General features: G+C 36.9%; 1 protein-coding gene across 1 annotated transcript in view; it reads right to left on the bottom strand.

The window, feature by feature from the left end:
* LOC109094570 overlaps positions 1-17,628 on the bottom strand; it is a 41,248-nt gene that overhangs the window by 7,306 nt on the left and 16,314 nt on the right. The window contains exons 29-57 of the mRNA XM_042714224.1: positions 16,947-17,158; positions 16,674-16,862; positions 16,332-16,474; positions 16,038-16,197; positions 15,433-15,516; positions 15,133-15,270; positions 14,619-14,735; positions 14,293-14,510; positions 14,006-14,199; positions 13,685-13,735; positions 13,523-13,621; positions 13,289-13,440; positions 12,187-12,264; positions 11,966-12,058; positions 11,813-11,869; positions 10,952-11,089; positions 10,095-10,245; positions 9,888-9,991; positions 9,648-9,792; positions 8,752-8,864; positions 7,792-7,920; positions 7,533-7,691; positions 5,474-5,635; positions 5,142-5,307; positions 4,289-4,470; positions 4,092-4,184; positions 3,251-3,455; positions 2,713-2,900; positions 2,223-2,320 (exon numbers count right to left, since the gene is read on the bottom strand). Of these exons, the coding sequence (XP_042570158.1) occupies positions 2,223-2,320; positions 2,713-2,900; positions 3,251-3,455; positions 4,092-4,184; positions 4,289-4,470; positions 5,142-5,307; positions 5,474-5,635; positions 7,533-7,691; positions 7,792-7,920; positions 8,752-8,864; positions 9,648-9,792; positions 9,888-9,991; positions 10,095-10,245; positions 10,952-11,089; positions 11,813-11,869; positions 11,966-12,058; positions 12,187-12,264; positions 13,289-13,440; positions 13,523-13,621; positions 13,685-13,735; positions 14,006-14,199; positions 14,293-14,510; positions 14,619-14,735; positions 15,133-15,270; positions 15,433-15,516; positions 16,038-16,197; positions 16,332-16,474; positions 16,674-16,862; positions 16,947-17,158 (4,018 nt within the window). The remainder of the gene's footprint in view (positions 1-2,222; positions 2,321-2,712; positions 2,901-3,250; positions 3,456-4,091; positions 4,185-4,288; positions 4,471-5,141; positions 5,308-5,473; positions 5,636-7,532; positions 7,692-7,791; positions 7,921-8,751; positions 8,865-9,647; positions 9,793-9,887; positions 9,992-10,094; positions 10,246-10,951; positions 11,090-11,812; positions 11,870-11,965; positions 12,059-12,186; positions 12,265-13,288; positions 13,441-13,522; positions 13,622-13,684; positions 13,736-14,005; positions 14,200-14,292; positions 14,511-14,618; positions 14,736-15,132; positions 15,271-15,432; positions 15,517-16,037; positions 16,198-16,331; positions 16,475-16,673; positions 16,863-16,946; positions 17,159-17,628) is intronic.

Here is a 17,628-nt window from a genome sequence, read left to right as displayed (position 1 = left end):
GTAGCAATTTGACGATTTAATGTAAATTAAATGTAAAATCGTAAATGAAAGATTGTTCTGATCAGTCACCCACAGTTCGGCAGGGATTAGATTTGCAGATTAGTTTGCCAATTTACACATTCAAATGAAGAAGAACCACCCAAAGCACGCAAACGCACAGAAATATGTTTCAGGCAGTGTGCGGATTCCTCTTTCACGTCTCCTTGCATTTGAGATAAATGCACATAAAAAACCAGGCGAAAGAAAATCATACAGGTTTGGAACCACACAAGGTTGAGTAAATAATGAGCTGAAGGTGTGTTGAATGGCCCAATCGTTTCAGCTGATGTGTATTGTTGGGATGCTTCTTGAACATTCTGTTCCAGATCACACCGCAGCACTTAAATCAAATTGAGCTCAGAATTTGGCTATTTTAATTTATGCAATTTGTTAATTATGTTGTTGATTTACTTTTGGTTTTGGATTGTAGTCAAACCGCATGAGTTTTAGATCATGTCTTGACAATGTGCTGTACAATGTAAAATTCATTGGTCCCTCAATGACTGTAGCAGTCTAAACCCTCAGGCATCAGATCAGCTCCACATCCCTCTCCAGACATATGCTTCACAGTTGGGGAGGGGGTTTTAGTGTTGGTATGCTCAATTTTAAACAAAACATCCCACTGTGCATATTTAGTAAACAGATAAAACTTTGTCTCACTTGCCCACAGAACATTGCTCCACTGCTTGCAACATCCAGGTGGTAAAGACCAAACGTAAAATTCAAAACTTGTTTTTTGGAGTGCAGTGATTGTTATGATCAGTAGATGGTGTATTTATGATAGTCTGTTATCATGTGACAACACATTTCATGAAATTAATTCATAAATATCATGTGTTTGGGGAGTCACACTACATACTTTTTCAAAACCTGAACTATGTCACGGTCTCTATCTGTTTAGTTTCTTTGCCTTTTGGTTTTCTTTGTTCTGGTTTTGCCTGTGTTCTTAGTCATAGGTTTTAAATAAGCAGTTTTGCAGTTGTTGTTTTTTTTTTTCTAAAGAAATAACAGTAAAAGTATATGCCAAACTCCGTAATGTTTTCTTTTGATTGCCATCCTTTCATTAAGGCTTTCAAAATAATAATTAAAAAAACTTTAATTCAGAAATTATAAACGTGCTCATTTTAGAAGAGATGCAGTCATGTTTATGAATAGCACTATAAATGTATTTTCAAATAAATATATTATACATACATATATACATATGATAAGTCTCTTTTGTGGTAAACAAAGTTAAAGTTTAATGGGAAAACAAAGTTTTAAAGTTTTAAAAATGTATCCATGGTCCCCTTTAATAAAAAAATAATAAATTAATAATATCTTATAACTCGTTGGGCATTTTTCGAATGAATTTACATTTTTATAGTTATAGCAAGTTCAAATTGTGACCCAGGACCACAAAACTAGTCTTAATTCGCTGGGGTATAGTTGTAGCAATAGCCAAAAATACATTGTAAGGGTCAAAATGATTGATTTTTCTTTTATGCCAAAAATCATTAGGACATTAAGTAAAGATCACGTTCCATGGAGATATTTAGTAAATTTCCTACCGTGAATATGTCAAAACTTAATTTTTGATTAGTAATATGCATTGCTAAGAACTTCATTTGGACAACTTAAAAGGTGATTTTCTAAAAACATTTTTTTTTTTGTTTTTTTTTTTGCACCCTCAGATTCCAGATTTTCAAATAGTTGTATCTCGGTCAAATGTTATCCTATCCTAACAATCCACACATCAATGGAAGGGTTATTTATTCAGCATTCAGATGAATCTTAATTACAAATAGTTTATCAAGTAGAAATTGTGATTTTTTAAAAATCCTAATCCTTAATTTTTATCCGTTTTATTACAAACATCTAAAAAAGTAAAGGGTCATTTGAATATTTCTGTCAACGATGCAGGGCTTTGGTTGAGAATGACTGCGCTCAAGGAGGATTTTTTTAACCACTTTAATGTGATGGTCCCCCAACAGACATTCTTCCTGACTATAAATAACTTTGCAAGCACGTCAATTTATTCTAACCTAACAGTATACTAATACTCTAAGCCAAGGGGCTGACATAGAGTAAGTGCAGATGCTGGCACCCCAAACACACTGACCAATTTCAGTGAACAGCACCTGTGCTGTGTTCAGATGCAACAAGCACTTATGGGCCATGTTTCTGACAGATTTACTACATACCTTTTGGAGAACTTATACATTATTGCTAGCTGCCTTCTGATACCCACTAGCATGGCAGCCGATCGGGCCTCCATCCACTGAAAGGTCTGCTGGCCCACCTGAAGAACGTGACAGACATACTCTTAATAACTCTATCCTGCTCAATCAACAGTCCAGGGGTACATTTACATAACTATGATGAACTGAAAACGAAAACTACTAAGAATGCTCTGTTATGCATGCTAGGCCAGTAGTTGGCGATGTCACTTAGTCATGCCTATAGACTGAACACGTAATACACATTCGCATGATGCCAGTTTGCATTTTGTAGTTTACACAGAGTATTGTTTTCCAAAACTTGGCATGTTTTCAAAAGTTTGCTTTTTCAGGCTCTCAAAATGCTGTTGTTGTGTAAATTAATGCATAAAAAGTTTTCTGTTTTTAGTTGAAAATGGTGAAGCGTAAACGCCCCCTGTAATGACAGGAAAACAGAGAAATGCATCTTTCTTGCCATGTCTATTGCAAAAATGGCAACATGCAAAGCGGTCAGCGATGGCGCCCTCAGTTGAGGATCGTGAAGTATTGCAGGCAAAAGCTCCGTCAGTTCTCTGGTCCACAGCTGCACTCCTTGCTGCCACGCCATGTCCAAACGCACCCCTGTCACATCGTGGTATGCTCCAGCTAGGGTAGCCAGGGGTTCTGGGAAAAATTAAAACTACAATAACACTAATACACACTGACAGGCTTTTCAAATGAAAGGTGATGACATAAAACCACAGTTGTGCTGGTGCATAATTGCGACTGATTTACAGATGCTTATGCAGTGATGCCACTAAGATGCTGTCAAGATCAATTACTGATACTGTGACCTTACGTTGCCACAGAAAATCAGTTTAACATGTGCTCCGTATTTTAGAAAATAAATGTATGTGTTTCCTGTGATTCACCCAGTTCGGCTCAAAGAGGATTGTGCATGTGATTGTAAATAAAATCAGCGGTAACCTGAATGAATTATCAGTGACATAGAGAACTTAATAAGGCAAACTCACTCCTGAGCTCTTGTTGGACCTGTTGAGATATGAGATGCAGGACATGGAGCGTGTGCGGTAGGCTGTGTGTGAGCGTGTGTCGGAGCAGGCCGGTGGTCCATGCTTTCCACAGCACTCCTGCTCTCTGAAGTAGCAGAGTCTCGGCTTGCTGAGTCAGAGACAGCGGCCCCTCACTCAGCTCCAGCAGGAACATGCTGTCCCCTGCCTAGAAGACAGTCATATCCCAGCAGAAACATGAAACATATTATAATGTGTTCTGTGGGAGTGTGTGTACCATGTGTGTGTGTATGTGAGTTTTTTCTGCATTGGGTATATTCTGTAGTCTCAGCCCTTCGTTTGGGTATAAATCTTTAGTGAATTTTCTCAGATTTTGTATATCAAAACCATTTTTTTCGTAAATTCCATTCATTCCTATGCAGGTCAAAATACGGGGCACTTTTGTTACTTTTTTATTGCACCCATTTAAACTCCTCGAATCCACTCAAAATTTTTTTTGGGTGCAAGTGTGACAAAAGTAAAGGAATCTTGGACCGTAACGATCAACACAAAATTTTTTTATTTTTTTTGAAAATCATTTTCGGGTCAAAATGACCCGAGGGACGGATGGAGGTTAAAGAATGTCTCAACTGTCCATACAGTGAAAGTCGGTGGTGTCCAAAACTGAACCCCAAGGACACATTCTTCAACATATCTCCTGTTACAGTCCACAGAAGACAGACAGGCATACAGGTTTGGAACCACATGAGGGTGAATGATTGAAGTGATTTTTCATTTTTTGGCTGAAATAACCCTTTAACATAGTCCAAATATATGGCAGTACAGCCTGTGAGATATAACAAACCTGTCGTCTGAAAGTTAACAGTAGATGCTGAAGTCTCTGAACTCTGTCCAACAGTTTACTCCTTATCCGAGACCCCAGCTGCTGGAGCCGTGCCTGTAAAGATATGTATCAATCCAGACATGAAAAACAATGTTTTACAAGGGTATCTGGCAGATTTATATTATGCGAGAAACTTCATAAATCCTTGCTGTCCTCACCTCCGCAGCCCACAGGCATTCCCTACATCCCTTAGCTTGAAATAGCAGACTCTGATTGGCTGCTCCTACAGAAATAAGGGTAAGGGACTCATTTTCAATGCCACGACCGCCTCGCTGAGCCTCCAGGGTAAACCAGTGATGTCCCTCCGAACAAAACACCACTCTGATTTCATCAGACATTTCTGACGGCAAGTAGAAAGGCATACAAATGTCATTCATAAGAATATATGATAAATAATCACTTTGTTACAGCAGAGTTATTAACCCTGTAAAGCCTGACATATTAAATAATAGTCATAAATAAATACTCAAATAATAGTCACAAATAAAATCTTTATAAAAAAGTTTGCATATGAGTTTTTGTTCCGTAACACACTTGATACATCAGGCTTTTATGGCTCATATAGGGAAAATATTGTGCACATAAACAAGGGGAAAAAACATCTTATTAATAATTAGTTTTATGATTATATGCAAACCATATAATCTAATGGAACACAGTGGTGATAAATGCTCTTCAAAAGCCTGATGTATCATATATGATACATTTGAATATGATTTTTATAAAATAAAAAAAATGTCTGGACAATCATGTAAACCTAAGCTGCTTCAATCCAGTAAGTGTTCTTACTAACAATATAAAAGTTATCTTGGATTTACTTTATAAACAAAAAAACTATCTCACATCAAAAAGTCATACGAAGCAACCTGTGCATTTACAATTATCCTAAAAGGTTTTTTACTTCCTAAAAATGCATAAACTATCAGTCAGATAACAGTTGTAATCATACTGATCATTTCAAGGCCCTAGAAAAGTGAATATCTGCAGTTTTTTAGGGTTTACTAGCATCATCACCAGTATCGTATCCAGCAGCAGCTCGAAGGCAGCGTTTTCCCAGTGCCCCCTGCATCCAGAGCATTTCACTGCGGTCTAGTTTTGCATGACCCTGGACCACCACGTTCCTGCCTGAAGACAGAGAACTGCAGGCCAATTCCACACTCCAGTTTCCTACCCGCCACTGTAAATCACATATATTTGTTTTTGTATTTTCCATTGGCTTTTAAAGTTTTAAAACATAATAAGCTAATTATATTTTCTACACAATAGAAATAACTACAACTTTCTTCAAAAGTTCTTCACCAACAATTTGAGGGTAATCTCATGATGAGTAGCAGTGTGAGTACCTCTGTGATCAGTGAGTAGTTGGAGCGCTGACTGCTGCTGATGTTTCTGAGCGTCATTGTGAAGGTGTTGTGCTGAGGGTGTCCGGACACAGACACACGGGTGTGAGTGTACAGCAGCTCCTTGCCTGAGTTCACTCTGTGAGATCCAGACCAAATTAAAGCCTGCGAGAAACAAAACAAAATGTTACAGCTGAACTGAATTAATATAATTGTAGTGATCTACCACAATTTTAAATCCTAATCATTTTATTCCAAATCCTAGTCCTAATCATATATTAACTCTAGCACTTCAATTTTTTTTTTTTTTTTGAGGTCTTAAAGGAAATTCATCAACAAATAACTCTTGCATACTTAAAAAACAGTACTTATTACTTAAAAAATATATACTTATATGCAAACTAAATGTAATATTTCCAGGCACTTAACTGCATGTAATTTACAATTAAATAAACATGTATTAGTTTAAATTTACATTAAACGTAATTATTTGAACTAAAGAGTGTTTGACTCACTTAAGTAGAACGTAGGTACATTTTTATGTACTTTTATGTATCTTTTATTGTATGTTGTGTTTAAATATATTTGTAATTACACATTTGTAATGAAGTTGCTGTTTAGTATATAAACAATACTTCAAATAACCAGTTAAAATTATACTCAAGTACTTTACATGTACTTTAGAAAGTCAAAATATGTGCACTTTTTAAAAGCATGACAAAAGATTATTTAAACATGATGATTTAAAATGTTCTTTAAAGCAAAAAAAATGTTTAATTTGACATTATTACAAAGTGCATTTTTTAATTACACATATGTGGCCTTTTATTTTATTGATATTCTATTATCTGCAAGTACAGCTTTTTAAAGATATACTTGTAAGGTTTGAAATACACTAGAAGTGCAAATGCAATACAACTAATGCACATTTTTTAACCAGGGAAAAATGTTATGTACAGATGTTAATGTCACTTCTAATAAATACATTTTTAAAATGCTGTGTAATGACAAGAACACTGAATTTTTGTATTTGGATGAACTCTGTCTCTCTACAGTGATATGTGTGAATGTTAAAAGGGTTGTTACGTTCACCAGCTGGAGTGCCCATGAGCTTCTCGAGTGGGCATTCCACCCAGGACTGTTGTCGCTCCCTCACTAGCTACATTCCCCATAATCCTTTGCCTGGACTCTTGATCACTGATTGTATTCACCATGTGTTTTGTTCCCTCCATCAGTCTCGCCCTATTTAAAGCCAGGTGTTTCACTCATTCATTGCTCAGTATTGTTAGCCTGTTGCGTTTCCTAGCTCTTGTGTTTTTCTGTAATTCCTAGTTTCTTGTTTTCTTGCCTAGCCTTGTCTCTTGACCTTGGACTGTTTACCTAATTTCTGATTGTTTGCTGCCTGCCCTGACCTTCGCTTGTTTTGTGGATTACTCTTTTGTCTCACCCAGGATTATACCTGTTTGCTGGTGTTTGACCCGGCATGTTTTGACCACTCTTTGGAATAAAGCTTGCACTTATATCCACTACTGCTGTGATTTAGGTTAAAGATGCATAAATACTTGGTACATATTAAATGATCTGTAATAACAGACAAAGCAATCAGAAGGAAGGCAATGCAAAGACAGTGTTTTTCCACAGCTTGGCACTGCACAACGTCTTGTTGTCTTCAGAGCATCTTTATTGTTTGGTTTCTGTGTAGACCTGCATTTGCCTCTCTTGTTATTTACACTACATGTGCAAATGTGGGCGGGGATAAACAGGCAGTGATCTAGATGTAGGCATTGATCTTCTTCTGCGGAGGTGGGGTTTAGCCACACTATTACGACATAAGGTGGCATATTCCACAACCTGTCATTTTTTGCAGATTGGCTTCAATATAAGCTGTTTTTAGACTAACAAGAAAGTTTTGAGTTCTGAAACTTATAGGATATTTTTATAGTACAATGATCTCTTATCTGTCAAAAGATCAAGGGAAGATTGATTTCTCAGTTCATGACCCCTTTAAGTTGTTCTATGCACATTTTATTGTAATTTAATGGCGGCTATTGTGTGATCTTACAGGCTGTGGAGGACAGAGGCCGATCTGAACATGGTGTTCAAGACGGTCCCTCAGGTTGGTGTGTATCTGGGTCAGAAGAGAGTGAGATGGACATGGAGACGGAGAGACGTTTTGGGCCCCCACCTCCACAAGGAGTGTGTGCATTCCTTTTACTCCTTCCTAAAAAACAGACAACAAAAAGAAAGATTATCTCAGATCCCAACATCCTAAATAAAAGCATTACAACAAACAAGTTTTCGATTCCTTAAATAATCCACACCTGGTATTTCATGCTTTGAGTTATCCTCTTGTCCTTCCATTTGAGCTCTGTGTTTTGGGAGTAGGCCTCCCCCTCTTGAGCTACAGCAACACATCCCTCCATCTCCACTAGGGGGAGCAACGACTGTATCTGACAGAGCCATACATACAGAAAACAAAGAAGAGATATACTGTCTGGGGCACAGCATACAGTAGTTTATTTTTTATATACACTAACGTTAAAAAATTTGAAGTCAGTGTGATTAAAAAAAAACACAATGCTTTTTAGCAAGGATGTATTAAATCACAGGTGACATGCATTTATCATGTTACAAATAATTTATATTTCAAATAAATGCTGTTGTTATGAATAAAAAAAGGACACAAATCTATCATGGTTTCATCAAAAATATTAGCTGTTTTTAAACATTGATGATGATGATGATGATGATAATGATAAGAAAATATTTCTTGAGCAGCAAATGAAGGATCATGACGGGAGTGATGATGCTGAAAATTCAGCTTTACCATCACATAAATAAATTACATTCTAAAAAATATATATATATATATATATATATATATATATATATATATATATATATATATATATATATATATATATATATGATAAATGATTATTTTAAATTGTAATAACATTATACAATATTACTGTTTTTACTATCATTTTAATCATATAAATGCAGCCTTGGTGAGCAAAAGAAACTTCTTTCAAATACATAAAAGTGTAATACAAACCTCAAACTTTTAACGGTACTGTATGTAAGTCAGCTGGACATTATTGCAAAATAAACATTGACAGGGTGAACAGGATCCTGATCAGACCTTTTATGCCCCTGAAGGGGTTAATTTTGTGATAATGACTGTACATTATCCTAATTATTACATAGCAAAATTAAGTCATTGTAGATAACAACAGTGCTTGTAAAATGAAAGTAGTGAGTGCTGTGCTGTGGTGTACCTGTCCTGGTGAGAGAAAGATACAGGCCTGCCCTCTGCTTAAGTCATTGTGCCAGTGCTCGCTCACTGTTACAGAAACATTTATAGGCTTTCCGTGCTCCCAAGAAAGATGGGCTATAGAAACACAACACTTGTATAACATGGATATTACATGTTAGATTTTACAGGGATGGATCACCCAAAAATGAAAATTACCCCAAGATTTACTCAACCTCAAGCCATCCTCAAGCCATTTGTCTTTCAGATGAACACAATCGGCATTATATATAAAAAAAAAATATCCTGGCTCTTCCAAGCTTTATAATGATAAAGATTTTGAAGCAAAATAAAGTGCATCCATCCATCATAAAAAGTACTCCACACGGCTCTGGGGGTTAATAAAGGACTGTTGTGTAAGAAAAATATCCATATTGAAAACTTTATAAGTTTTAAAGATTAAGGTTCCTAAAGTTTTAAATATGCATATTTTTCCTTTATTAACCCCCCAGAGCCATGTGGAGTACTTTTTATAATGTATGGACACACTTTTTGGGGGCTTTAAAATCTGGACCCCCCATTCACTGCCATTATAAAGCTTGGAAGAGCCAGGACATTTTTTAATATAACTCCGACTGTAATCGTATGAAAGAAGAAATTCATATACACCTAGGATGGCTTGAAGGTGAGTAAGTAATGGGGTAATTTTAATTTTTTGGCGAACTATCCTTTTAACAATTATAAGAAAGGAATTGCAGCCTAGAGAGTGTGGCAAGTATTTGACAATGGAGAGATGCATTGGAAAAGGGATTTGTATGGAAAGAAAATACTTGAGAAACAGAAGGGTATTGGGAATATTTTCTTTGAAAATTTGGAGATTATTTGAGATTATAGAGATTGTTTGAGAATGGCAGCTGTGCACCTGGTTGTTGCTGTCGTGCCTTTGGCCGGGTCCGTGAGACAGGGAATGTATGTGAAAGTGAGTCAGTGTTGAGATAAAGGGTTGTTTCTGTTCTAATGAATCAGTTTTTCTGCTCACCAAAGTCCAAGAGCCTTGAACTCTGACCTGAACACAACACAACAACACACTTATATCTGGACAATGTAATAACAAACGACCAAACCACAACAGAACCGCCAAAAACCTCTGTCTGGCTTCACCTGATCATGGCGTCCAAACAGAATCCAGTCGACACTCAGATCACCTAGTTTCTTCTGAATGTCATTCTCTACCCTAAGATCCAAACCCCAACCCTGAGTCTTTCCTATAATAAGACAGACATGTTGAGCATTTCAGAATATGGTGTTCATGATGATACAACTGATGCAGTGTTCATTTCATCTTCGATAGCAATGTGGCATATCCACCTGACAGTTCTGGATAACTTTGTAACTGTGTGACACCATCGGTCTGTGTTAAATCCTGATTCTCCCACTGTGCTCGATGCGTGAGAGTGTGTGACCCTCTTTTTCCACCGTAGCGTGTCCTCAATGCCAGATTCCTGGGCAACAAGTGTAGCTAGTGGTACAGAAATAGCACATTATTCAAAATGTAATGTAACACAACAAAAAGTATCACGTTTCATGTATTGTTAAGGTGCTAATATAAGATTACCATGAACATGCAATTGTGTTAATTAATTATTCTCAGGGGGATTTTAAGTAAACATATTAGGTGAATAAAAAAAAGAATCATTGCACTACATGTAAATAAGAAATAATGTGAATTTATACATTTTAATGTGTTTGTAATGTAATTGTAATATGTAATCATAGGTCTTCAACCCTGCTCTTGGGAACCCACTGTCCTGCAAAGTTTTTTTCCAACCTGCTTCAGCACACCTGGTCTCTGACTGATTCAGGTGTTTTTTATAAGGGTTGGGGCTGAACTGTGCAGGAAAGTGGGTCCCCAGGAGCAGGGTTGAAAACCTATGATGTAATCAATAAAAAAGTAACTAGTCTAATCACAAGTATTTTAAAATGTAATATAATCTAATAACAAGTCCTTAATTTTTGGAATCTGATTATGTAATCCTTACTACCCAGCACTGCAAATGAGTAAAATTTGAACCCAATGTGAAATGTGGAAAATTTTTCATCCTCACTCAAAATTCCAGAAGGTTTGGATTTTTTTTTTTAAATGAATGGATTTCGCTGAAAATTGGTAAACATGACTATACCTTTAGAGGAGATATAATTTTAGGGCTGACAGACAGTTCCACTACCTGAGGTATTGAGTGATTGAACATCAGCACTTGTTTAAAGCCAGAGTTTGTACTCGAGATCTCTGCTTCAAAAGCCAAACCGCTCACACCGACCAGAAGTTCTGCAGTACCTTTTACTGAAGAGCGTGTGTGGCTCAACTGTAAGGGAACAACATGTATGCCATTTTTACATAAAAAGGAATAACATGCGAAACAAACATTTTTTGAGATGCTAACTTATAGCCACTTTGGGAAATGTGTATAATGTGGATACTAAGGTCATGCAACAACAATCTAGCATACTTAAATATGTATTTAGTAGTTTGGTGCTAAGTTAAGTTTTAATTCACATTAAGAAGTAAATTGTGCACACTCAAGGGAAATGAAAACTGTACTCATAATTGTTTCCTATGAAAAGTGTTTTAATTATATATGGTGCGTGTCGCCCCACTCAGTATCAGTGTTGTTGGGAAGGTTACTTTGGAGATGTAATAGGTTACAGATTACAAGTTAATTTGAAGCCAGAAAACAGAAAGTAAAGACAATATACAGGTGTAAAGGTTTGATGACAGAGATAATTCTGCATAGCAATGCCCAAGTGACTTCTTTTTGGTTGAACAGGTGAGGGGTTAATTATTGTGTAGACTTCTCTCTAAAACTCACCTATATCAGTGTAATTTATATAAAACTCAGAGAAAATATAGATGGCAGTGCAGTGTCTAATAACACCATTGTGGTATCGGTATGTAAAATACACGAAGGATAGTGATGCAAATGCTAGCCAGAGAAGTACTGAATGCCCCTTTAAAATGTTTAGAGTACTATTCCTTTTAAAAAATAACCACAATAATTAAAAAAACATTAAAAATGATTTTGTCATACCTGTGATTTTAAGTGAAACTCAGATGGCAGGTATGTATGCAAAGCAAACAAATAATACTACACCTGGAGATATCCTGGTGACCTTGAACATAAAAAAAAAAATTGTGAAATTTCCTACAAGAAAACTGAACCCTGAGATATGAAATTTCCTACAAGACTACTGCACCTGGAGATATCCTGGTGACCTTGAAGATCAAATGAGAAAGCTGACCTCTGGGAGTTATAAAGACCGGCTCTGATTCCAACCTACACAAATATCAGGATGGGTTCAGATGTGCCTTACCATATGATACAAACACAATCCAATGTTCACAGCGATCACTTAACCAGTCTTCAAAAGAAGGAACCGCTCTTAAATGTTCTCACCCACGTACCTTCAGTGAGTCTTCCTGGTCATGCCCAGAGCAGACGCCCAGCAGGTGGCCTGTGTCAATCCCCTCTGTGCAGTTCACCTGTAAAAACAAGCCTCCGGGCCTTCAGTTTACTTTGCTCGTGGGAGAGGAGTGTGGAATCAGAGGCATTTCCCTTCATCAACATGGGAAATGACCCAGAGTGTAGAAGGGGGTTCTGGGGCCTCCACATAGATACTACTGCATACTAAACTGATGCTGCTTATTCTTCAATAAGTGATTATCACTCTATGTTTAAGTGTGATTAAGGTAGGCATCACAGGTATTTTCAAAACAAACACAAATCACAAAAGTTCAACTTATATAGATGTTAGAAAGGTTTCAAGACTAGCATATTCATTTATTCCATTACAAAATCCCCTTTCCTGAAATATAAAGGCAGCTACACAGTTTTTTATTTAAAAAACAACAACAAACATTTATACAGTGTGAGAGAAATATTAAAGTGATAGTTCACCTAAAGATGAATATTCTGTCATAATTTACTCACCCCCTTGTTGTTCCAAACCCACATTACTTTCTTTCGGAATGTAAAAAATTATGACAAAATGTCGTAGAAAGAAAAATTTATATACAATGGAAATCAATGATATCCAAATGTGTTATTCTTCTTCAACATTCTTCAAAATATCTTCTTTTGGGTTCCACAGAAATATGAGGGTGAGTAAATGTCATATTATATGTATTATTACATTAAATAATAGTAATGGATGATTAGTGAGTATGAAAGAAGATGTTAAGAAGAATTAAAATCTCAAGCTCATAAAAAGACAAAAATGACCATAAAAGCCCCTTAAAGCAGTTCATATGACACATTACTCGTTATTCACAAATGTTTCACTTTTGTCAGTTCAAATCTTGTGAATTCATTAATACACAGCAACTTCTTTGTTTGCATACAGCCAGGAAGTTCAGACAATTTATTGACATAGAAGAGGAACAAGTAAGAAAAGAAACTACACAAATACTGCATTTGTTCTAGGGTGTTAGCTGGTGTGTTTGAGATTTGAGAACTATGGGAGCCTTTCAGCGATTCACAATTACTGAATGACTGTGATACTCTAACCTGAGAGCATCCAGTAGTTTGTGAGCTGTGGTGAGAACTCTGCTCCAGTGTAGCTGTCGGGCCGCTGGCCCCTGCATGCAGCGTCAGTTGGGCACAGACACTACTGCCATTCCAGTTCAAATACACACCTGCGCTGCTGTTCAGCGGAAGCCCTGCTCCAATACACAGAGACAGAAACAAACTGCACTCCACCACACAGCCATAACAAGAGCCTGCTAATGCTACTGAACATACCTGCAGAACGAAGCCAAGGGAAAGAGTGAGACAGCTGGGTATGAAGACTTCTGCACCCACAATGTGTTAAATTAATGTTGATGTTTACACACAGAGACTCTTCCATAGCAACTAGACATAGTAAGGTACTACGATCTTCTCCAGACTTGCTGTCATGCTGACGAGTCACTTCCAGCCCATATACAGCATCATCCACTACTACAGTGAGCTCTCCTGCACCGCAAACACACAACAACATGAAACTAGCAAGCACTAACCACACATTCAATTAGATGCTGTATTTGCGTGGTGAACTTACTTAGCCCAATGTGTAATGCAATGAATACATAAACTTGAATTCTACTCAAATTTTTGGTTTTAATTTTGTTTTAATTAATCGTAAGTCGACCTCCCTGAAAGATATTGAACTTTCTGAAACTTTTTTCACTGAAAAGTGAATTTGCACAATGAGTTAATGCATCAGCACATTGCTCTTGGATTTACCTTCAGTTAGACCCTTTGACTGGGTTAGTACTCCAACTAAACTAGCTGAATTAGGTAAAGCAGCAAGATCTTGTATTGAATTGAAAATATCTGCTGAAAGAGATATTCGCCACTCTTGATCATCTGGTAAAGTTCCACTAAAGTGAGCATTAAACGTCTCCTCTTCCTTTTTAACTGTACACTGCAAGAAAACACTGGAGAAAAAGAAAAAAGATAGATGTTGTAGATGATGTAGCACAGTGAATATATCATCCCACACTAAGATAGAACTGCTGTTATCAGTTTACCTTTCTGAAGAAGAATTAGCAGCTAAATGAATATGACCGTCAGAAGTGACCCCTGGGAATAAGGTCTGATGAAAGCCAGCATGGACGCACACAGTATTAATGCCCTTTGCCACCTTGTTGTCTAGAGTAAAATGAAGTGTTGCATTTTTTTCATTTGCCTTCAGGCTGATAGAACTGCTAATGTTTCCAAAAGGGGATACTGTTATTGCTGCATTAGCCTGGAATGTCATGAAAAATAAAATAAAAAAACACTCAATATCAGCAACTAAGAAATATGCAATTAATTACTCAGGTGCAAAAAAAAAGTCACTTTTGAGGGCATTTACATGGTAATTATTGTCATCAATGGCAACGTTCCCTTCAGAATGATATTCAAACTCGCTGTTGTTCCTGTGACTCCTGAGCACCTCAATATGTAGGCTGACAGAGGTCGGGAAATCCAGCTGAAAAAGACTCTTTTAATTTAATTCTACTTAAAATGGTAAAGGTACAACACAACAATGATGTGAAAAATGACGTCTCTCATCTGAATCGGACTATTTGAATATTAAATACATGAAAGCTGTATCATGTTGTGTTTTTGTTCATGAAGGTTCATTTTATGGATTCATGCTTTGGTTAAAGATCCAATGACCTTCAGTGTAAAGGTATGCAAGAATACAGAAGTTCAGACAGGGGCCAAACACTTTTTCACAGCAGTGTACTGTAAACTGTCAAGGCAAACTGTAAACGGGTATTTCACATCAAGGTAAACTAGAACAGAGTACCATCAACTACTAGGCACTTGCTTACTTGAGTACAAAGATCAGAGGCAAGTAAAAAGAAAAATAAAGTGTTTACCTGAAACAGCTGGGACAGGTTGGCTTTCACTGTAATACCTTGCTGAGATGTAGTTAGGTCATGAAGTTGTACTTGACCAAAAGCTGCAAGTATTTCATCATTTCCAGTCCACAACCTGCCCTGAATTTCATAAGCAGTCCACAGACAGGTTACGAAAGCACATTGACAGGGACAAAGAAAAAATGTGAACTCATTTTAAAATTATGATCCTATATAAGATTTAAAATGACACTAGCTGTACAATAGTTAAGAATAATGTGGCACTGCTCTGAGATACATAAAATATCTCTGCTGGCTTACCTGGTGGTTTTGGACAGTAACACAGATCTTTGAGTCTTGGGGAATTCTCTCAGTGCTGAAAGACTGGACTATTGAGGAGCACACCTAACAAATAAACCACATTACACAACAACAATTTATTCTCATTCATTAAAACAGTACTGATATGTTCATAAAAGAAAAGTGATTGTATTTATGAGTGAGTCATTGAATCACTCACTCAACCATTCAAACAAGTCATTAAGGAACACTTCTACTGTGTTTTGCTTGGAGAAGCAGATCTGTTGATTCTGGTTTGGTTTTGTTTGGAATTATTCTCATTGCTACAGCAAAAAATAGACCAAGCAAATGGCAATATTGTGTCTAAAATGTAAACGTGTACTCTTATAACATTGTTTATTGAACTGTTGTGTAAAAATACATGCAAGCATTGCTCGTATGGCCCTAACATCTATATTAAATTTCACTTAACAAAGCGTGCCAGTGAGTTCACATATTCTGATTAACTGACTTAAGTTTAATTCTTGGATAAAAGACTTGGGTGACTCTACCATTACAGTCTGTTTATTGTAATATAGCCTATGAACACAATCACTACACAGTGTGTCGATAAATTTCAGACTCACGTATGGCTGCTGTGGCTGAAAACCCAGAGTAAGGACATGAATGACCTTTTTGTTTCCATGGACAAAAACCTTTGACTCTAAAGTATAAACCTTCTGATGTAGATGACTTGTGAATGTTTCCTGGAGGATGAGACTCTGAGGGAGAAACTTAAACGGTTGTCTGTTGGAAGAAGCAAACATAACTAAATACACTTATGGGTATAGAGTAATACAGCACTGTGGAGAAAGTCAGAGATGTGTTCCTACTGCTGTCATCATTATCATTACTTCGTCCTTTTCATATTCCAGACAGACCTGAAGTTTAGCTTCCATCTTTTCTGATAAATTTTCTTTTCCTTCCGTATCTCTTCTATGGCACCCTCCATCTGTAGCTCTGCATAAGGGTTTTTTAGATCTGACAGGGTCATTGTCATCATCAAAAGCCTTTTCTTTAGCTTCTGCTCAGAGAGTGAGGGAGAGAGAGAGAGAGAGAGAGAGAAAGAGAGAGAGAGAGAGAGTGAGGGAGAGAGAGAGAGAGAGAGAGAGAACAATACAGTCCAGAATGGCTAACATTTATGCAAACATGTAAAGATTTGGATCAGTACACATTTTGGACATATTTAAACAGCATTAGCAGGAAAACTACTTTTCTGGTACCTTATCCAGAGTACTGAGAACTGCAGAAATATTGAGGTCCTGCTTGCCATAGCCTGCACTTATTTCCAGAGTCTTCACTTGCTTGCCATTGACAACAGATATCTGCCCGTGCAAAGCTGGTGTCCAGGCTGTGCTGATGGAGCATGAAGCTTTAACTCCACGCTTGCCCAGCATGTTCCATCCACCAACCCAACAACACCAAGATCAGCACTTATCCTGAAGTTTCTCTAGAAAGACCATTTCTGAGTGAGAGGTGATAGAAGGTACGCACACCTTAATATAACTGGCAGTCGGTGTGAAAAGGTGCAGCCGACCTTGTCTTTCTTTGCCCCTATCCTTGTAGAAACCCTCCAGAGTAACACTTCGCATGTTCACCAGTTTCCGTGTGGTGACCTCAGAGCTGAACTGCGTGATGCCACGCTGGGGCTGAGTTAGTTTTTGAGCTATGTACACATAGAGCCAAGGGGTATCCATGTTAAATGAACCTGTGGACATAATGAATGACAAGCATAGTTTTACATGAATTAGAATATTAACATAAACTGTATAAATTCATGGCACTCTTTCAAATGGGCCCTTTCCAATAAAATCTATAGAGATGCACCGCTATGAATTCAGGACAACAATAAGCAGTTAATTATTATTATATTATAGCTAATAACTGATAAATGGCAGACACTAAATTCAAAACTGTTATGTCCAAATCAAAGCCCCCCACCCCATAACAGCCTTTATTCAAAATATATTAAAAAAAAATCTATAAACCAAATGACAAAGCTGCTTGTTTTCCAACTTTATTAACAAAAAATTGATTTACCATGATTTTTTTTTTTCACATTCCACATATTTCAGGAACTGTATGATCTTCAATAAAAAAAAAATAAATAAATATAAAATGTTAAAAAAATATTGAGGGGGAAAAATAAATTTGATTTTGATGTTGATTTTGTGTTAT

Source organism: Cyprinus carpio, chromosome A2 (assembly GCF_018340385.1).
Source record: "Cyprinus carpio isolate SPL01 chromosome A2, ASM1834038v1, whole genome shotgun sequence".
In the NCBI taxonomy this organism is placed as follows: Eukaryota; Metazoa; Chordata; class Actinopteri; order Cypriniformes; family Cyprinidae; genus Cyprinus; species Cyprinus carpio.
This window is presented reverse-complemented; position numbering and strand designations above follow the sequence as displayed.